General features: G+C 42.7%; 3 protein-coding genes across 3 annotated transcripts; 1 reads left to right on the top strand and 2 right to left on the bottom strand.

The window, feature by feature from the left end:
• Positions 1–2,445: 2,445 nt before the first annotated feature.
• LOC133921971 (uncharacterized) lies at positions 2,446–8,245 on the top strand. Its single transcript, XM_062367101.1, has 12 exons — positions 2,446–2,800; positions 3,335–3,459; positions 3,544–3,988; positions 4,070–4,176; positions 4,264–5,074; positions 5,298–5,747; positions 5,952–6,140; positions 6,225–6,452; positions 6,551–6,784; positions 6,951–7,026; positions 7,109–7,295; positions 7,392–8,245. Exons 1-12 carry the CDS (start codon positions 2,618–2,620, stop codon positions 7,885–7,887), a joined length of 3,531 nt encoding a protein of 1,176 aa, XP_062223085.1. The 5' UTR covers positions 2,446–2,617; the 3' UTR covers positions 7,888–8,245.
• LOC133921972 (protein MAINTENANCE OF PSII UNDER HIGH LIGHT 1-like) lies at positions 8,171–9,441 on the bottom strand. The gene is made up of 3 exons (XM_062367102.1): positions 9,134–9,441; positions 8,877–9,011; positions 8,171–8,682 (listed from the first exon to the last, which is right to left on the bottom strand). The coding sequence occupies exons 1-3, from the start codon at positions 9,338–9,340 to the stop codon at positions 8,308–8,310; spliced, it is 717 nt and encodes a 238-aa protein (XP_062223086.1). The 5' UTR covers positions 9,341–9,441; the 3' UTR covers positions 8,171–8,307.
• A 2,324-nt stretch (positions 9,442–11,765) lies between these two features.
• On the bottom strand, positions 11,766–16,637 carry LOC133921970 (uncharacterized). The gene is made up of 10 exons (XM_062367100.1): positions 16,339–16,637; positions 15,514–15,643; positions 15,210–15,382; positions 14,235–14,593; positions 14,092–14,161; positions 13,646–13,986; positions 13,144–13,557; positions 12,844–13,005; positions 12,673–12,761; positions 11,766–12,186 (listed from the first exon to the last, which is right to left on the bottom strand). The coding sequence occupies exons 2-10, from the start codon at positions 15,624–15,626 to the stop codon at positions 12,036–12,038; spliced, it is 1,872 nt and encodes a 623-aa protein (XP_062223084.1). The 5' UTR covers positions 15,627–15,643; positions 16,339–16,637; the 3' UTR covers positions 11,766–12,035.
• Between the last annotated feature and the right edge of the window lie 4,840 nt (positions 16,638–21,477).

Below are 21,477 nucleotides of genomic sequence, written 5' to 3'. Positions count from 1 at the left end.
ACTATAACTATTGAATAATTTAGAACGAATATTAGTATAATAAGTAGAATAATCATGGCCAAGAGCATCATCTAGAATTATGAGAACTCTTAAAAAAACTACGATTTAGCTCTAGGATCTAAACTAAAGGTAAATGCATTCAATAAAGGAATTTCTTTCCATTATTTTAAAATTTTAGATTCATAGGAACTGCACAATCTCTTAGAAGATTATCATTTTCATACTTGTTTAAATGAGCAGTAATTTCAATAATATTGTGTACTACTAAACAAGATGTTGGATAATAAACTCCCGATAAACTTACAGTTAAATCATAAAAAAAAATCAAGAAACTCTAGTATTCTTTCGGTAACATACCAATGTGCTTCCGTGAATAAAATTTGACCCCATGCTGATGATAGTGTGTATGAATAAACACACCAAATGTGCTTTTATATGGCACAATATTTTTTAGTATCATGAAAGTAGAGTTTCATCTTACCGGCATGTCCACAGCAAACTTACGTGGACGCACATCCATTGCAACACAATATTGCTTATATGCTGCAATTCGTTGGTTAGAGGAGTTTACAAAAGATATTACAGTATGAAAATCGTCTAGGTATTGCGACAACCTCTTCAAACTGCAAACTGGATTTTACTATAAAATTGATAATATGACAAGCACATCATTGATGTAACAAGAAAGATTCAGCATATGTACTAAACATCAGAGTAAGAATACTATGGCTCTAGAGTTTGCACCGGTATTATCTAAAGTGATAGAAAATATTTTATTTGTCAGACTAAAGTCTTCAACTACTTGAGATATTTTTTCAGCAATATTTTCACCGTTACGCGCATTGTCAATCAACCTGGAACCTATTATTCTCTTTTCTAATTCCCAATCATTATTAACAAAATGAGCAACAACACTAAGATAATCCTCTCTAGCCCTACCTGCCATATGTCCGAGGTCAAAGCAACTGAAAATGTACATGTTTACAATATTTCTTTAAACTTGCTACGACACGCATTGTAGTATTTACCATATCCCTACTAGTTGTCTATCTAGAAATATGCGTGAACCTAGGATTATGAGCTTGATTAATGTAATCTTCAAATGCAGGAGACTCACCGATGTTGAATGGTAGATCCACTCTTGCAATGAAGCGGCATAACTCTTTTTAGCATTGGTAGAGTTATACTCCCAATGACGAACAGAGCCATTGGGGTTGTATTGCAGCATCGTCTGCTTCATAGCTGCTCCACTCTTTTGCCTGTAAGTTGTGGCGTGCCTCTTCAAATGTCCCATTCCACCTGAGGGCTATGCAAAGAATTCATATTTGCAAATATAACACCTAGCATACCTGACACTTACCCTATATTCCTCTCTGTAGAACCTTTTAAAGTCTTACCAAACTTCGGAAGCACCGGCTCTTGATCTTTTAGAGCCAGTGCTTGCTGATACGTGTGCACTTGTAGAGCCTTATGATGAAAGTGCTGCTGCATCACCTGCATGTGAACCAACCGGAGGTTCACCATCGGGTTCATCAACACCTGCAATACTGGTATCAAAGGGGTCGTAATTCCCTGTGAGTCTTTGGAGAAAAAAAATCATGATCAATTGATGTATTATGATCATGATCACGAGCATCCATAATCAATATCGAATGGCACTAAAAAATACAAATATTCAGAGTTAGAAATAATCAATTAATAAAACTAATAATAAAATATGAATGAACAACGATGCAAAAAAATCACCAAGATTTCTTCAACGTCAAGACAGCAGGATGACGGTTTTAGAATTGTTCGAATTTTTTGCAACAATTCAAACTAATTTTACCAAATTATCACTAATTCTAAAGAACTTTTAGATAAGAATGAGAGGAGAAAACAAGAAAACAACTGGTGTGTAATAGAAGGGCAAGTTGATCCTCTATTTATAAGTGAAAAATAATGATTTTTTTAAAAAATGAATTTTTTGAGCTCAAGCGGTCACAAAACGGCTATAAAATTCAAAAATACCAGGTTAACAGCTCGACCCATTTAACCCGTTAGACCCACGTGCCGAGCCCACGCACAACGACAACCGACCCAGGCGTGCCCGCTGGGCCGTGCCGTGCCAGGCCGCCCGTAGACGCGCCACGCCGGTCGGATCAGCCGTGCCGCGTGCCGTGCCGTACCGAGCCGGCCGTGCCTCATGTGCCGCCGTGTGCCCGGGCCGTGCTCATACCTACTTGGGCTAGATCGTGCCAGTGTTGGTCCGAAAAATACGAGCCGTGCCGTGCCAACCCATCATACCGCATGTTCGGTCCAGACACCACCTCAAATCTCAAACTATGCTATACTTAAATCGTAACTACAGTATCGTACTTCGGACCAACCTAGTAGACAAGGTTGATTTGAGCATCTTCACCGATTGGTACCAGTATGATTACGTAGTCCCCCGAATTGTTCGCACGAAGTTCCCAAAACGCCCTCAGATCCGCTTACACATTCTGGGCAGAGACGAGGAGGAGAGCCGACACCCGCAGCCACGAAAAAACGCGAGGCAACAACCGAGAGATCGAGTCGCTGAGTGGATTCTGGCGCGGGCGAAAATCAGGGTGTGATTCGGTGATCGAGGTGGGCAATGGGGGTGCCGGAGGCGGTGGCGCTGGAAATACCGGCGGCGGAGGAGGGGTCGCCGCCGCCGGCCAGGGTGCCGCCGCGGATCAGAAGGAGGCTCCTCCAAGGGGCGCGGGGAGGCGGCGACAAGGCGCCGACGGCGGAGGAGATCGAGGCCAAGCTCCGTGGGGCGCGTCTGCGGAGGCAGGTGAGGCTGCGTCTTCCCTTCTCCCTCACGTGGCTTACAAATTACTTCACCGCAAATCGTTCTAATCCGTGTTGGTTTTGTTGGTGGATCGATTGAGGTGTCAATGTACTTCAAACTGAAGCCGCCTTTTGAATTTCTGTTTTGCTGGTTGGTGGACTAGTGGCGAGTTGGAGTAGGATCACAGAGCGGGGATTTAGTGTATTTTCCGTTGTGTAAATCTAAGCCTTGTAGTTGGATTCCTGAACTCTGTGTCAGCTTTGGAGCGACTAGAACGCCACTCGTACTGTTGCAAATCGTCTAGCAAGTTGATGCTGCTCTAATTTCCTTGATCAACTCCGGCAGCAGCAAGTCGCTTGACTTGAGGTTTTTCTGCACTGTTCCAAAAATGGATGGCCAGATTCATTGATGACGGGAATGTGGAGTTTGCGTTTAGGTGTTCTTGCCAGTTCCGTAGGCTCGGAATCATCACGCTTTCTCTTGCTTGGTAAATACGGTGGCTATGTCATGTGTTTTATGTGAGCTGTTATCTTCCAGCAATTCCACGAAGCATTGTCCTCCAAAGGAAGGGGTTCGCTTAGGAGGAGCCCTTCTGTGTCATCTCAGGAGGAGGATCCGGGGCAGCGCCTTGAAGCGAAGCTTGTGGCTGCCAAGCAGAAGAGGTATTCAAAATAGGGACCCAGTAGAGCATACTGTTCTATTCTAATTGGGAGAAGGGAACATGAAAATGCTAATTTCACTTGCAGGTTGAGCCTCTTGGCAAAGGAACAGAGTCGGTTGGCTAAGTTGGACGAGCTGCGGCAGGCTGCTAAAAGTGATGCAGAGATGAGGTCCGAGAAGGAAAGGGAGGAACTTGGGGTGAGAGTTGAGTTGCGGGTTCGACAGGCTGAGGAGAACCGTACGCAACTCCTGCATGCTCGTTTACAGAGACGGGCTGCACTGGAGGAAAGGACAAAAAAGTTCTTTGTGCAAAGACTGACATGGGAGAGCAAGTACAGAGAGCATGTACGATCTGCAATCCTGCAGAAGCGCATTGCTGCTGAGAAGAGACGGCTGGGACTGCTGGAATCGGAGAAAAGACGGGCGCAGGGTAGGCTCTTGCAGGTCCAACTTGCTGCCAGGACTGCCTCTAGTCAGAGAGAAAACGAGAGGAGCAAGTTAAAAGAACAACTAGATGATAAACTTCAGAGGGTATGCATTTCTATGCTGCAGCATTGATATAATTGTTTGAGCCCTTTAACTTGCATCATAACCATCTATATGCAAAAACAGGCAAAGCAGCAGAGGGCAGAGTATTTGAAGCAGCGAGGAAGTCCACACAGCTCTATGCGCAGCAGTTCAATTAAAAACGGAGAATTTCTTTCAAGAAAACTGGCAAGGTATCTTCTTATATTACATTCCACAATTTCCAAATGATTTTTTGATTCAATGTGCAGCTTTTTTTTTAACATTTTGTGGCACTTCAGATGCTGGAGAAGATTCATAACTTCTAGGAAAACAACAGTGGTGTTGGCTGGGGCCTTTGATGAACTGGGGATTAATCAGCGATCAGTTGTGTCTATGCCATTTGAAGAATTAGCTCTCTGCATTGAATCTCGTAAGGTTCTTCAGACCACTAAGGCATTGCTTGACCGGCTGGAGAGTCGTTTTGTTCTCTCTCAGTCATCTAGTTCATCAAAACCAGAAAATATTGATCATCTTCTCAAGCACCTGGGATCACCAAAGAATACGATCCTACCAAGTAGTGCAAGAAGAACTAAAGCAACACTGAGATGGGAAGTTAGAAATTCTGACTCTAGCAAGTCTTCTAGATATTCGCTAAGGACTGTGCTTTGTGCTTACATGATACTAGGCCATCCAAAATCTGTTCTTAGTGAACAAGGTGAGCGAGAGAATCTGCTTATGGAGTCAGCAGCAAACTTTGTAAAGGAATTTGAACTGCTGGTTAAAACAATAATTGATGGGCTAGGTGGTGCGTGCATATTGAGGCAGTCAATGCTAGATGTTGCCTCTCCTGGATCTTCTAATTATCAGAAGTCCTCTTCCATTGTTGCTGATCGGAAGAAATTCAGAACTCAGTTGGTTGCCTTTGACAAAGCCTGGTGTGCTTATCTTTACCATTTTGTGGCGTGGAAAGCAAAAGATGCTAGGTCACTAGAGGAAGATCTTATTAGAGCTGCATGTAAGCTTGAGCTGTCAATGATGCAAACATGCAAAATAACTACTGAAGGCCAACCAGATAACCTCGGCGGTTATTTGAATGCCATCCAGAAACAGGTAGGATTTATACTTTCAGTGCCTATTCTTTTGTGATAATTTTTTGTCACTACCTACAAGCTGTGGTACTGCTAAAATCCGCCTTGGGGTGCATTTGACTCATCTATTGAAGGAAGCGGATCGAGTTTAGAAATCGACGCTTTGTTCATTCATCTTGATGCCCTCTTGTTGACATCTTTAATAGTGAACAATCTGCTAAACTAAGTTTCTGTTCGTCATCCAGGTTGTGGAAGATCAGAAACTTATAAGGGAGAGGATTCGACACCTGGGTGGTGAAGCTGGTATTGAAAGGATGGAGTCTGCTTTATCAGAAACAAGGTCAAAGTTCATTGAAGCAAAGGATAATGGGAGTCCCGTTGCAACTACAGTTTCAAATGTAGCATCTCCTTCAGTTACATGTTCTTCTGGAGAGTCTATTCTTTCTGAAATTAGGGAGAACTCTAACATGGATGCTGAAAAGACGAGTCAGATTATAAAATCCATGTTCGGAGCTTCCTCTTCACCTTCTGAAAGTAGCAATGGAAGCAAAACTGTGAGTAGCACACCGAGCAGTGCAGTGCCAGAGAAAATGCCGACTGAAAATGAACAAATGGTCAATGAGATACTTCACGATATTCATGTTTCTTTTGCTGGCAACTCTGATAATATTGGTACTGTTGAAGGTGATTTCAAGGTTAGCTCCGATCTTAGAATATTACTGTAGAGTTTAGCAGCACAAATAATATAAAACTGCAATGTGTATCATGAAAAAACTTTCTATCGGCTTTGAGGATCTTTTAGGGGAATTCAAATGTCTGCATTCAGGATGTGGGTTCTCTCAATATGAGATGATTATCTCGTTATGTAATTTTATTATTTCCTGTCTTTTTATTATCAGACAAAACTGAAGGAAACAATGGAGAAAGCTTTCTGGGACATGGTTGCGGATTCAACAAGAGGAGACATGCCAGACTACAGTTATCTGGTCAGCCTGGTAAAGGAAGTCAGGGAAACATTGCACGAGTTGGCTCCTATAGGGTGGAAAGAAGAAATAAGTAACAATATTAACCTTGAAATTTTGACCCAGGTATGATGAGTTCAGTTGGTGTTATATACTCATGGAGAATAATGAAACATATTTAACTCAAATTATATTGTCTTTGGCGGAAAGGTACTTGAGTCAGGCACCCAAGACAGACAGTATCTTGGACAAATTTTGCAGTATTCTCTGGGTATGCTTCAAAAACTATCTTCTCCTGCAAAGGAAGAGGAGATGAAGAAGAGTCATGACAAATTGTTGGGAGAATTGATCGAAGACCCTGAATCTAATTATAGAGGTCCCAGTTCATTTGTTGTTTCTGTCATCAAGGGCTTACGTTTCACTATGACAGAATTAAAGGTCATTAATATATTGAGTTTGTTCTTGAATAAATTGATGGGCTATATATGGTGAATGTACAATATTACCCCATGATTAAAATTCCTTACTGAAAACAGGCTCTGAAGGCAGAAGTCAGTAGAGCACGCATCCAACTATTGGAACCAATCATAAAGGGATCAGGTGGAGTGGAGTACCTGCAGAAGTCTTTTGCTGATCGCTATGGTTCCCCTTCTGATGCATTAGCTTCTCTCCCTTCAACTTCCCGGTGGATTTCCTCCTTGAAAGATATTGTGGAGGAAGAGTGGAAGGAATATGTCAACTCGTTTTCGATTCTGCCAGCAGCAAACCATGTTAGTATACTATTTCTAATAACTTCATTTGGTCCTGTAACCACAACGTCATGTTCATCCACATAATTTGAACAGTAGTTTTAGTACTTCCTAGTTTGTACTTATCATTTCTCCTGTTGTTCTGATTACACTTACAAATTCTGAAATTCCCCAATCGTCATAACAGGTTCAGCCACTTGTTGCCACCCTACGAACTGGGCGTGGAGTTCCAGATCAGCTACAATCTGCATTACCTGCAGCAGGTTTTTTCTTTGTTTTCCCCCCTTTCGGATGCAAGTTGCTATTTACCCATATTCATTGCGGCTGTTGCATATTGCGAAACAGACAGTACAGGGCTACCAGAATGCACGGGAGAAAGACTTGACAGACTAGTAAGGATTGGGTTATTACAGCTCGTCAGCGGCATGGAGGGTATGCAAAGGCAGTCAGTACCTGAGACCTTTAAGCTCAATTGGTTCAGGTTGCGGTCTGTTCAGAGTAAATTCCAACAAGTCATTGTAATTGCAACGAGGTGAAACTTTATTTTATTTTCTATTCTCATTAATATGTGGTGTCATAGCGATTTGCAAGAGTAGAATTGCTGAACCCAATTACTGTTTGCTTGTAGCATGCTTGTCTTGCATCAGGTTTTGGTGAGTGAGAACCCAAAGATCGCTACTTCAGAACTGGAAAATGCAACCATGGATCTGTTCGACACACTGACAAAGCTACTAGACAACTTCTCAGATGTTGGCACCGAAAAAATCATTGAGGTGATGATGCATTCATCAACCTCAACCAGCTCTTCATCAGATGAAACGAGCGAGACCCGGAAGCAGGTATTGACCAGGGTCTTCCTTAAAAGCCTCCAGACCAATGACACCGTCTTCAAGAAGGTCTCTCAGTCTGTTTACTGTGCGTTCCGCGCAATCACCCTGGGTGGCAGTGGGGCAAAGGGACAGAAGCTCGCCGATGCAGCCCTAAAGCGCATCAGGGCTGCAAAACTCACTGACCGGGTCTTGAAAGCAGCTGAAGTGCTCATCAAAGCTGCAATGATATCGGAGCAGGTCCATGGCCCTTGGTATACGCAGTTGCTGAGTGTTCCTTCTAATGTGGATATGTAGTGAGTTTCATGCCCCCATCGAGATGTGGTGGAACCGCCATTGTACAGCAGTCTACAAGTGTTTGTGAGTCAGACGAGGCCTTGAGTATTTCATCTTCTTGGAGGAGCGTGAATCGGGTCGCCACTGGTCCAGACCAGAATACAGTCGCAGTTCGCTATTGCTAAAGAATCAGGGAGATGGATGTTTGTGTGAAAAATAATATGTTCATCGCGTAGGAACTGAACAATTTTTTGGTGCTGTGCGCGTGCCGTAATGTTCATATGCCTGATGTATGCCTTGTATATACACGAAACTTATACACATCGAAATGCTTTTCATGTATCATGTATACGTCTTCCGTCAGCGTGTACTACAAACTCATTTGTATGCTGCCACAAAACTGAATATGAGATACAAAGATTGCACCACTATGGCAACGGCTCACGTTGACAGCTGCTCGGTGTCCAGCGCCGGCGCCATCGATGCCTCCACGGTGGACGTCGCCTCCGGGGCAGAGGCCTCAACGGGGGGGCTGTCCTGGACCTCGACCGGCGCGGCGGGGGCGGGGGCCTCGACGGCCGGCGCCGCGACCAGCTGGGGCTGGAACTTGGCGACGTAGTAGCTGAGCGGTGGGCCGGAGTAGTCGACCGCCGGCACCGCAGGCTGATTCTTGCTCACCTGGATGAGGATGGACGAGGCCGCGGCGACGGTGATGAGGACAAGCCCCGCCGCGATGGCCGCCGTGTTCTCGGCCCCCTCCGCCGACGTGCCCGCCGTGCCGGAGCTGATGGCGCTCTCCGCAACGTACACGGTCGGCTGGCGCAGTTCAGTTCACAGAACCAGTCAGTTGCCAAGGCAAACTTACCTTATCTCCTCCAGAGACTCGATACAGATAACAGAGCAGGGGAAAGAACAAATTCTACAGTTTCTTTGGTAAACTAAATGCTCAAGATTAGAAGGTCCGAGTCAGATGTATGAACAGATTAGAGCGTCGAAGTGCTAGTGAGTACCTCGACGGAGTAGATGTTGGTCTGGCCAGCGGTGTCCTTCTCGACGTAGCCGGTCCACCCTTTCTTCTTGGGCGGGAACGTGCCCACGACCTTGGTCCTCTCCTCCGCCAGCCACTCCGCGCTCAGGCTCCCGACCTGCACGCACACAGAAATTGCAAGAATGGCATTTCATTGCTGCTACCTCTTCTCTTTCCCTTTCTGTTTGCAGTCCAAGAGAAGCAAAGGAAAGAAGAGGAGGAGGTGCTAGAAGACAGTACCTCCTTCTCCGGTGCGCACTCCTCCTCGTTGCAGTCGGAGTCCTCCTGCGTCGGCGGCGGCGAGGAAGGAGAAGGAGAAGACGAAGCGCTGCAGGTGAGCAAGAACGGCCTGCCGCCGCCGCTCCCTCGCACAAGGGTTCCCTGAGGCTTGCTCCTCAGGAAGATGCAGCCGCTTGCAGAGAGCATGGACTGCGCGGGGCAAGCCATCTCCCTCCCTCTCTTTGCATACACACAACAGAAAACAAGTGACGAACACCAGAGAATTGTTGTGAATCACCAGAGGCTCTCCTTTGTGCGTAGGCGTGAGGAGAAATAAATATCTCTGCTGCTTCAGCTCGCTATCTGTGGACGCCAGTCCGTCCACGTTGCCGTATCGGCTGCTGCAAGCCTGCAACTATAAGCCTTGGGCGTGCCCTGTCCAACGAACCATACGGTCACCTTGGCCTTCCAGAATCACACAGGCAGCAATACTGACAGACAGACGGCTGTGAGCTGCTACAAAACTGCAACCACAGACGGGCTTCGAACGGTCATCGTGGACTGCTTTTCCATTCAACAAAGGACGCTTAGGCATGGCAACGGCTCAATCTCCACCGAATATGCTTTCTCATTCCGTCTCTATTTAGCTATCCTCACAGGAAATTCTATAGAAATCGGGTCCCTAATAAAAAATATAAAATTATATTACATTTGATTATTTCTATATATTAACAATATGTACATAGAGTAAATAAGTAATTTATTGATACATACGAGAGTAATTAATACAAAATTAATTAATATTATAGATTACATAAAAAAGAATAAAAGTAATTCATTATTTACTCTACATAATATAATGTTATATATATCGGAGATATAACAAGAAACAAAGATAGAGAACATCTTTCCATTTGTATCTCCATACAAGTTTGAGAGAAACAAAATCTTTCTATCCGGGTCCCATAATAAGGAAATTCCCCACAAGCCCCCATTGGCATCCCTACTAATGGCACTAGTAACACCTGCCATTCCTTCTAAAAAAACACTTGCAATTCCTTGGCAAATCAGAATTTCAATTTGCCAACAGACTGCTACAGTTTTGGTAGGCACATCACGGTTACATGTAAGATAAGTTACACCAGGTGTATGTTCCGTGAAGTAGAAAAGGACATTTCATTTGTGCATCAATATCAAAAATGGCAAAAATTCAAAAATAGATAACATACTCCATCGTATTTACCGAAATAGACAATATGTTATCGTATTTATAAATTTAGCATGCGTATTCAGTACCTTATTTACCGAAAATGATGAACAGTGACATATTCGGCACATCAAATACCGAATATAACATTATTTACCATTTTCAACACCGAGCTGCCGAATATCAACTGTATTCAGCAACTCAGGTACCGAATATGATAAACAGTACCTGACCTTCCGAATACAACCAGCCCCGTCAACTGCTCTGTGCAATGAACAATACCGCGTTTATTAAATTTCGTCTTCTCTCTATTTCAAAACGGTGGTTTTCTGTTACTCCAAAAAATTTAAAACTTTTTGTACGTGTTTCATAATCCATGTGCAACCCATTTTAATTAGATTCATCCAAAAATCCTTTATATATTTTAAACTAAAATTCTCCAAAAAAACTACTTTTATAACTTCTAACCATTGTTAGTGCCTCAAATAAATTCCCAAAAATCTGTGAAAATTTACTAATATTCTTCTTATGTGATGGAATAATTTCTAAAATTATTTCTATCCCTAGGTTATATGATGAAAAAGTGAGTTCCCTTGTAATGCTCCATTTGTATGCATTTTTATCATTTCATGTGATATTCTTATTTTAATTCAATTTAAATTTAAACAAAATCCAACTATCTCATTATTTTTATCCTGTTAACATGCTAACCTGTTAACTACATTTCTGAAGAACTACTACTTAAATATAATCATACTTTAAGCAACTACTGCTTGCACCGTTCAAGAGACGCGCAAGCTCGCCCACCGTTCTTCAGAAATATAGTTAACAGGTTAGCATGTCAACGGGATAAAAATAATGAGATAGTTGATTTTTTTTTTTAAATTCAAATTGAATTAAAAGAAGAATATCACATGAAATGATAAAAATACATACAATAGAGTATTACAAAGGAACTCACTTTTTCATCATATAACCTAGGGCTAGAAATAATTTTAGAAATTATTTCATTACATAAGAAGAATATTAGTGATTTTTCTCAGATTTTTGAAAATTTATTTGAAGCACTAACAATTGTTAGAAGTTATAAAAGTAGATTTTTTGAGAATTTTAATTTAAAATATACAAAGGATTTTTGAGTGAATCCAATTAAAATGGATTCTACATGAATTATGGAGCACGTACAAAAAGTTTTAAAAATTTTGGAGTAACAAAAAACCACTGTTTTGAAGGAGAGAGAAGACGAAATTTAATAAACATGGTACTGTTCATGGCGAACGGGAGTGGACGGGGCTAGTTGTACTCGGCAAGCACCTGAGGTACCGAATACAGTTGATATTCGATACCTCGGGTGTCAAAAATGATAAATAATACTATATTCGGTATATGAGATGTCAAATATATCACTGTTCAATATTTTCGGTAAATAAGATACCGAATACGCATAATAAATTTATAAATACGATAACATATTATCTATTTCGGTAAATACGGTCGAGTATATTGTCTATTTTTGATTTTTTGCCTCCAAAAACAGACAAACTGGAGTTGAGATATAAATAAGTTTCACTAGCTAGTGAGGCCTCGATAGATCAGCCACGAGGAATGGCAGGCAACAGCGACAACCCTACGAAGCACACATGGATTCCTACTACAAACCCTGTCACCCAACAGTAGCTCAGCTCAGCTCCCCAAACTGTCATGTTGTGTTGTAGCTCAGTTCTCCTTCCATTTGTTAACATACTTGAGAAATCCCATGGAAGGGTTATCCTTTGGTTGAGCCCGAACTCTAGTAGAGCGGCGCAGCACAGCCTCCTCGAGTAATGTCTTGTATGCGATATCCTTTGATCGTTTCTCCAAGGCATTACTGTAACATCAACCATGAAAATAATTAGTCGGCCATTAACAAAATAGAAATACTGCAATATTCACTTGACTTCTGGTATGTGAATAATAAAATATTGCAAATTCTGAAACGAGGAATCTGGGGGTCAGCATCAAGCCATGCAAAGGAAGACAGTGCAGACTCAAGCCCTAGTGAAAATCTTTTGACCACAAAATGAAATTGAACAAGTCAGAGAATTAGGGCAAATTCTTCAGAATCAAGAACTCGAAGTAGCCAAGTAGGTGGTTTATGAGCTGAATAACCAAGCCTGTAAGTACAATACAAAGGTGTCATGCTTATTGAGTAAGACATCGCATGTCCCAAAAGCCATGTCTAAAGAACCATGATAGAGGAATCATAAAGGTAAATTTGCATATCAAGAACAAGTGTAATATCAGCCTCTTTCTACAATCAACAGAACCAAAGCCCAATAGTGATCACCAGAAAGGTTTGTAGAGATCAACATACCTTATCTTATTATAGAACTTCTCTAGCTGCCGTTTGAGAGCTCTCTCCCTTATACCTTTCACATTCAGCGAGCCCATGAGAGCATCAAGCTGTCATTTCAAGATAAGTTTATAAATATAGCACCAATAAATGCGAACATAGATATTTCAGTAATTACAGCATTGCAATCACCTCTTCCTTAGTACTGTAGTAACCCCATTCTCTGGAATCTGCATTTTCAACAAAAAGCCTTCCTTCACGCCTGAAAAACCAATACCTATTATAATGCCTGTCTTTACCGAGAGGGCTGGAACGGATGGATAGTTTCTCAATCTCCATGTCAAGGTTTCGTACCTACAAATACATTGAAATATGTTAAGCATAATAGCAAGGCTCAATACCAATAGTTGTCACTTATGGTGGAACAAGAGCTGAATACATAGATAGGTGCATCTGCACATGCAAATGCACTGTAAAGAGTCAGGTTCTCACCGGATGCTGTTTCCCTTCCATCTTGCTTCGAGAAATATTGCTCTTATCCTTTTCTTGTTTTCCCCTAACCTGCTCATCAACACTCTCATTGCCATCTTGCGCAGCATCTGTCTGATTATTATCATTTTTCATAGCAATTTCAGTGTTTACAGTTTGATCTTTCTCCTTCCTGGTACTCTCTCTTTTTGTTGCAGCAAGGGCTTGTTTCTGGTCTACACGCTCACTTAGTATCTCTCTTACGGCAGAAGTTGTAATAGCTTCTTCCACTAATTCTCGGAGAATCTTAAGCTTTATATCAGTTTCGATAAGACCATAGTAACCCCTTCTTACTGTTGTGATGTTACTGGAGAGTTCTTCATTTTTTGTCATTTCCAAGAAATCGCATAGATATTCAGCCCATGTCACTAAACTTACCTGCAAAGGATGCATACAAGAGAAAAGAATGAAGGGTACATTTAACGGAGAGAGGAGGGGGTTGATCTTAAAAAAGACAAGGGAAAACCTTTGGCTTCCGTTTCTTGCTCTGCAGAATAGTAAAGTAGTCACCTTCATCCTTAATAAGCAAGTGAAATATTGCTGCATGCACTTCTACAAGAAGAACATTGCTCTCTTTGTGGCAAATTGCATTCTCCAGATCTGTTAGCGCAAATGGGGACAGATTCAGAAGCCTCCCAAAAGATGAGCAGAAGTCCCAAACCATAAGGAGATCCCCCACAGAATATCTTGGTACTCTAAAATCTGTAGCCAGAGGTGGTCTCTTTAATAAAGCAGGATCATCTGCAGTAGGCCTTACTAAGAGATCGTCTATTGGATACTTAATTGGAACATGTGTGTGTCCTTCATCTGGCAACCATACAAGAATAAATAAGAAGCTTGGAAGAATGACACAAGTGAAAAAAGGCTGCTAACAAAACCATTGCTAAAAGTGGTTCAGGTTCAATTGAATACCTTTCTTCAACTTTTTTCTCCCATCTTCGATAGTTCCATCCTTGTGTCTTTTTCTCCCTCTCTTTTGCAACTAGAAAAAGAAAGGTAGTTTCAGTACTATAACATACTTCTGGGGAACAAAATAACGGATGTGGGATGGTCACCATTATGTTATTAAGGGGCTCAATAGGTATGCCGTATTTTTTGGCAAGATTCTCATGTATAATCCACGGGGTACTTTGTGATGTTGCATCTCTAATAAAAATCTTCAGTGTATTCCTGCTAATAGGTGCCCTCCGTTTAATCAAATCTGCAGCTTTGACTACCGATGTGCTGATCACAGTCTTGCTCTGACGAATCCAACCCACTTCATACATCTGTGTGCCACCAGAATCTAAAATCTTCAAAATCTTGCAAGGTGCCTCAGACCCATCCTTTTTAGCATGTAACTCTATTCCCTCAAATACTTCTTCCTGCAGACTAGCATATATCTTATTGACAAGCTCATGTAAGCCAAGAGTGCCTGAAACAAAAGGTAACATGAAATCCGTTTCCATATGATTAGTGAAATAACATAGATGTTTGTAAATGACAAGCAGTCCATGATGCTCATGGAATAACAGTAGCCAACATAGTTCCTTACATAGTTTACCATTGCATAACACTATGCACACCACCTTAGATCTATTTACAATGCATTGTTTTGTCATGCGACTGCCAGCTGTCCAAGCATATAATTAGAAGCTATACAATAAGATCAAATAAAAATAGTTACTCTTGTTGTCGCAACAAAATCGGTCACACAACAGACTACATTACAAAGAAGCTAGCACTGTTGGATTAAAAAGCTAAAATAACTCAAAACATTACAGCACCACCATATTGTGTGACGAGCACGTGATGGAATGAAGAAAATGAGGCTCAGTATCTCATCATAGTTTTATCAAGGATGAGGCAAAGGGGGCAACACAACATGGGAAATGCTGGATACTTTAGTAGGAACTGCTATAGCGTGTTGTCAACAACAAACTTTTAAGGAAAAGAAAACTTATTGATGACCCAAAAACTTATGAATGGAAGTGGACAATCAAGATTCGAGAGTCGCAAAAAAACAGAGAAATATGTGTGCTCCCTCTTACTGTATTGAGTCATCCGAAGAATATGAGCCATCAGCTCAGTTGGCATTTTTTTAGCCTTCTCCATTGCATTATGCTCAGACACCAAAGCTTCTTCAAAAGTTAAATTAGATTTTCCAGACACCTTACATGTCCAAACCCTTTGGCGATACAGGTTTAGCTTTTTTAGGTACTCTCTGATCAGTTGTTAAGAATACAAGCATCAGAACTTGCATGCAACAATGTTTCTGAACAGGTCACGGTAAAAATTTTCAATTGAGGCAATAACAATATATTGGGCTGCAACAATGTCATGCAAAGAGGATACTGATAATCTTGGAATATTTCCTTCGTGAACCGAATTTGGAACACCTTCTCCTTAGGATCCAAGTCCTTAGGGGGCTCCAGCAAGGAGAAAGGTTTCCGCTTGAAGAGAGGCATTGGACCGTTGATCTAACCTGCACAATAATAAAGTGCAACTTACATTACTCCCCTAAAGCTTATACATTAATTGGAGAAAGGACGTCTCATCTAAGTGAGTGGTCATGATGTAGATGAAAAATATCTACAATACTGCAAAGCGGCTAAATAGTAATAAGAATCTGCCACGCTAATAATCTCTGGGCGTAGATGAGTAAGTAACGTGACGAAGAGTATACATAATGATAGCATCCAACACCCCGTTCTTGCACCCACTAGAACGGCAATCTAATGTAGCAGCTAAGATAGTCACAACTCAAAGAGAAAATTCTGAATCGGATGCACTACAGCAGGTCAGCAAGGCATCAAAATTTGAGGTTTCGTTAGCCGCATCAGCACCGGCAGAACTTCGCACTTCCACGCAGAATCGCGGATCACAGGAAGCCACCTAACACTCGAGTACAATGTAAAAACATTCCTGCCCCCCACCCCCCTAATCTCCCAAAATGGTCAGAGCAGCTCGAAATCTAAGAGCTGAGAAACTCCACCAAGATCATGTCCCTTAAGGATTCCCAAACGCAAAGCCACTACCCGCAGCACCCACCCGCCAGAGCTCCAATCCCCAATCAGGCAATCACCGACGCCGCTCCGCATGATGCGGCACGATGCATTCCAGCCCAGACAAACAGGACGAGAAACCAAGAAAAGCGCTGCTAGGGTTCCGGGATCTCACCACCGAGCGGAGGTCCGTCGAGCACGGCACCGCGGCGGGCGGCCCGGGCGGGGAGGCCCGCCGCCGAGGGGTCCGCGCGCGGGGCGCGTAGGTCCTAGCGGACAGCGATGGACGGATGGGGCGGCGGCGAGGAGGGGAGGCGGGGCGGATGCGAAGCTGGTGGCGCGGGGGCGATTCGGTTTGGCGCCTTCGTTTTCGAGTTGCGCTTTCGGGGGTGGGAAGAAGAGAAGACAAGCGGGGATCGCTTGAAGAGCGAAAAGAAAAGAAATGGGGGGAAATTTTTCTACGGCGGTGGGAGGGCGCCACACAAAGAAAATAAATTGGGTAGGGGGGGGGGGGGGGGGGCGGGGCGCAATCTGCATTATTTGGTTATCAGGGCTCCAACCAGAAAAGCTAAGTAGGGATGGAGATGGACCAGAACGATCTAGAAAATCATCTAATTGTTTTTATTTTAACATTTTCTTTTGATAATTTTTTTGAAAATGGGAAAGCTGAAAACGGGTATGATTTCAGAATGTCGGGATATCGAAAACGAATAAATTTGAACGGAAACAAGCTAATATCAATCGGGAACCGATAATTTAAACCGAAAACACCAACCAGTAGAACCATAATTTCAAGTATTGACACGACACATAATTAATTTATATCAAATAAGTAATTTATATCATACACAAATGAGAGAATTGATTTTTTTCGTTACTATCAATAAGTGGCTTCGCTTATTTGCCACCTCCAAATTATCCAAATTGTATTCGGATTAATTATTATGACGATCATTTAATAAGATGAGAGGTAGCATAAGCTCGTCCATCGACATGCCACGTGCTAATCTACATCTCACCACAACAATCACGACCAACAATGATTAACTAAAAATCTAATTCTGATAACCCCAACATATGTTTTATGCTTAAGATTGAAATACACACCTTTATAACAAGCTTCACCAGATCAAGATATAATAAAGAGCGAGTAATGTAAATATATTACAAATCCTTAGGTTATTACATTTTTTTAACAATTTACAGCGAACGCTAGAAGAACAAAATATAATAGTTTCATCTCCTAGCCGATTAGAGTTTCTACGCAATGGAATTAAAGTTTATAAACAAATAGGTTGCGCTATTTGCCCCGAGGCACCACCCAAAACAGCATGAGTAGACCATAACTCTTACCCATCACCGACATCGGCGGGCGTGAAGTAACCGTACACTTAACCGTATACTACTTCTTCCTCACATGCAAAACTCAACAAAGCAAAGTGAGTACGAAGGTACTCACAAGACTTATTCTATATTAGGTACATATAATAATACAACTCCAAGAATTATGCATTTGGGGTTGCATAGCAAGGAACCTACTATAAGGTCAAATGAATTTATGTGCAAAAGCATTTTATCGATTCAAGAGTGTGAGCATCTACAACTTAACAACTCGTACATTCCTATCATGAGATCATAACCATAAACATATCTGTCACCTAATCACTCTTTTCAGCATAACCAACACTAGCCACTTCCCAACGTACCACATACATCCCAATATCAGAACTTTACTATTGATGCGGATGGACATAAGCATACTCATAATCGAGATCGTAGCAACTCGAATTGATCTTACACCCTACAGAGGATACATCTTTACCTACATAACTCGGGTCCATCCTCTTGCCCCCTGAGACAATATTTCTCATACCCGGAACTACCCACCTCTATGGCACCAGGGTTACCACGAGTGTATCTCAGACACCTCCGGCTCTCCGCCACCTTGTTTCTCCTCATTATTTTTCTCTTACGCGTCAAAAGGTCGCAAGTCAAGCATTAGCACGAAGTATGATAATCGGCTCATTCGTATATTTATTGAATATATGGAAGTACAAAAAGTGCTTAAACCAACGACAAACAACAGTCAATGTTTAATCGATGTAAGCAGTCTATGGCATTTGGGTCCCTCTCCTGACCTACATCTAGCACCGCCCACATCTCATCTTGATGATAAATAATGGATAGCTACCTTATCCGGGTATCCTAGGGTTTCCCATAATTCTTGGGGTATATCTTTATCTCTGAAAAGGAGATCCCTAGAAGAAAGAAAACCACACGTAGATACCCAAGGCGTCCCATAACCAAAAAAATTTATCTCCAAGAATCGAAAGGATATACATATACATATACATATACATATACATATATATAGACACACACACACACACGGAGCCAAGGGGTCCTGTAGAGGACAGAGTCATTAGAGAACACCATAAGCAAAATAAGCCAATAGAAGTCAACAGGAAATCGCTGACTAGGCTTAGATCCGTCTAGGCTAGCCACACCTCCATTGTAACAAGCTCAAATCAATACAAGACAAATATGGCGTAGGGTTATTTCCTCACAGAGACCCGAACCTGTCTAAAAATCCTTGTATGTTCCACTCGTGATTCATCTACTCAAAGTATCCCTACTTCTTAACAAGTTCGTTAAATCGACGGTTTACCAATTATTGACAGCTGATCTGCCGAGATCATGAAAAAAGGTGTTAAAGAGTATACACACGACATACCATCAACATCGTCTAAAGTTTTGTCAAAAAACGGTTTTTCGGATGAGGGGTTCTATGACAACTTTATCTCTTTTTTCGACGAACTGGTGATCGATCAGGTGGATTTTAGCGATGATTCAAGCGCGAGGTAAGTCAATTCATAGATCAATGCGCCAAAGATTATGGCATCGAGTTCAAATCACTCAGTTTCCAAGCCAACTATGAATGTCTAGTTCACAACAAGTCAGGATCAATACCCATAGTTTCTAACAACATGGATTGTTAAGATACCAACCCAGAGCTATCCGACGAAGCATCCATGATAGATCTAGACATCTCCTCTAGAGAAGATTACCATCGAGAAGTTTTCGCTATCGTAGACAGGGGTGATGATCTGGGTCATCATGATGACGACCCTGCGAATGGTCAGGGCCCTCCGGCACCAGCGGCAGGTAATGGTCACCCTTAGAAGGGCACACCACCTCCGATCCTTATCGGGGCCCTGGTCATACAGTCTCCCAATTATTAACAGGGGGCTGACCGCTTTAAATCCGCGACTGCCAAGAGGATCCTTCTTCTACAAGAGGCCCTCATGCGCCCTCCGACCATTGATCTGGCTGTCTCAACCAATAAGAATTGGGTGAACTCGACAGTGGACTTAACAAAGGAGATCATTATCTAGGTCAAGAACTCTCATCAGACCTTAGCCAAAGACAGTGTTAATTGGGGCAGGCCAAACAATCCCTCATCGCGAGACGTGTTGGACTCGAAAAGGCGTAACCCCAGGAATAAGGCTTCTCGAGATGACAATCGGGCAAATACCACAGTCAGACCTAACTAGTCAAGGGTCATCTAATCGATGACTTGCGTCAAGTCATCGACGACTAGCGAAGACGCCCGGGGGATTCTGAGGAGGTTTCTTCTACCCCTCATTGATCAAATCGGAAAACATCCCGACATCAATCAAATCGGGACCGGTCTCTGATCACCGTGGGAAAGACTCTCGAAGGTGCTAGAACCAAGCAAGGCGCTATCAACAGATGCATGCCTTTCTCTCTAGATCTATGGAACATAAGTTGGCCGGCAAAGTTCCACCCCAGGACGGTCAAGAAATACAATGAAAGCACAAATCCTGTTGATTTTCTCTAGATCTATACCACGACCATTCAAGCGACTAGTGGGGATAAGAAGGTAATAGCGAATTACCTCCCTACATCCCTTGAAGGGGCAACCAGGACATGGTTGACCAAGCTATCACCAGGAACAATCTACTCACGGGAGAAGCTTTGCGATATGTTCCGAGCTAACTTTCAAGGTACCTACGTTTACCCCGGCACGAAAGACTCAGGTCATCAAGCATCCTCAACCCGGGCTTGACGACGACAAGGTCTAGAGCAAGCATAAGAAAAAACATCAAGGGAGATAAGGGCAAGAAAGCCAAATCTAATGAAGTTCAGATCTCTGACGTTCATCCTGACCAGCACTCCGGTCCTTCCAAGGGTATAAGCTTTACACCAAGCTCTGGTGAACGAGACGAAAAGTCTTGGTGCAACTTCCACCAAATTGACAACCACAACATCTATGAGTGCTGCCTCGGGAAAAAGTTGGTCAAGACGAAAGTCAAAAAAGTGGCCAAGGAAAATAAGATCCAGGTCACGACTCAAAATAGGGACTCCAACTTGGAATGGTAGTGAGGATGATATAGACATGATGTCTTTCCAGCCATGCGAGAGGATGATCGACCATATGTTCGATGGTTCCACGTTCTACGAGTCCAAGCAGCAATACAAGATAGTGGCCTGAGAAGTCCTAGCCACCATCCCTATGGGTCGTCAGGTTGTGAAGTCGTTAGACACTAAAATATCCTTCAGCCAAGAAGATTGCCATGGTAACTTTGTACGATCGGGTCACTTCCCGATAGTGTTCGAGCCTACGATAAACAATTGCAAAGTTACCCGAGTCCTTATCGATGAAGGGAGTTACTTGAACATCCTCTTCACGTACACACTTGATGGGGTGTTACGAACTTCGACGAGTGAGGAGGGTAGCAAAGCCTCAAGGCCGAAGGGGTGCGGCGAAGCCTGAAGGGTAGAGAATATAGCAAAACCCAAGGCCGAAGGGTTGTGACGAAGCCCGAAGGATGAAGGATCTGGCATGAGTCCTGAGTCCGAAGGGAGGCGGCGCGAGGCCCTTCGGTAACAGGGTGATAGCTAGCTAAGAGAGGGACCCGCAAACCAGCCAGAACCCGACGAGGGGTGGCTCAAGGGAGGATCGCTAGCAGTCCCAATGCCAAGGGTCCAACATGGGATCCCAAGACATGTGTCAATATTCTGTTACTTAGGGCAATGTATGTAGACAATGACCATAATGTCCCTAAAGATACCCTGGAATATTCCCTACCGTTAGTAGGAATATTCTTATGAATAAGGGGCAAATGTATAATGACAATGAGAGTGGTTGAGGTATGCCTATAAATACCCCCACTCACCTCATGTAAAAAAGGAGAAATAATTATTACATCAACAATTATTTCACTGTTCACTATGTTGTGATCACGATTACAACAGGCCCCTTCCTAGGCAACAACTTCTCGAACATTGG

This window comes from Phragmites australis, chromosome 6 (genome assembly GCF_958298935.1).
Source record: "Phragmites australis chromosome 6, lpPhrAust1.1, whole genome shotgun sequence".
NCBI lineage: Eukaryota > Viridiplantae > Streptophyta > Magnoliopsida > Poales > Poaceae > Phragmites > Phragmites australis.
Note: the sequence above shows the minus strand (reverse complement) of the source record. Positions and strands in the feature narration are given on the sequence as shown.

Bases quoted from the DNA above. Each gene is read 5' to 3' on its own strand.
- LOC133921972 (XM_062367102.1), bottom strand. From the start codon at position 9,340: ATGGCTTGCCCCGCGCAGTCCATGCTCTCTGCAAGCGGCTGCATCTTC. The intron at 9,012-9,133 runs GTACTGTCTTCT...GTGTGCGTGCAG, and splicing joins AGTGCGCACCGGAGAAGGAG to GTCGGGAGCCTGAGCGCGGA. The intron at 8,683-8,876 runs GTACTCACTAGC...GAACTGCGCCAG, and splicing joins CCAACATCTACTCCGTCGAG to CCGACCGTGTACGTTGCGGA.
- LOC133921971 (XM_062367101.1), top strand. From the start codon at position 2,618: ATGGGGGTGCCGGAGGCGGTGGCGCTGGAAATACCGGCGGCGGAGGAG. The intron at 4,177-4,263 runs GTATCTTCTTAT...GTGGCACTTCAG, and splicing joins CTTTCAAGAAAACTGGCAAG to ATGCTGGAGAAGATTCATAA. The intron at 5,075-5,297 runs GTAGGATTTATA...TTCGTCATCCAG, and splicing joins TGAATGCCATCCAGAAACAG to GTTGTGGAAGATCAGAAACT.
- LOC133921970 (XM_062367100.1), bottom strand. From the start codon at position 15,626: ATGCCTCTCTTCAAGCGGAAACCTTTCTCCTTGCTGGAGCCCCCTAAG. The intron at 14,594-15,209 runs GTAAGAGGGAGC...CTTTTGTTTCAG, and splicing joins TCTTCGGATGACTCAATACA to GCACTCTTGGCTTACATGAG. The intron at 12,762-12,843 runs GTGATTGCAATG...TTGAAATGACAG, and splicing joins ACTACAGTACTAAGGAAGAG to CTTGATGCTCTCATGGGCTC.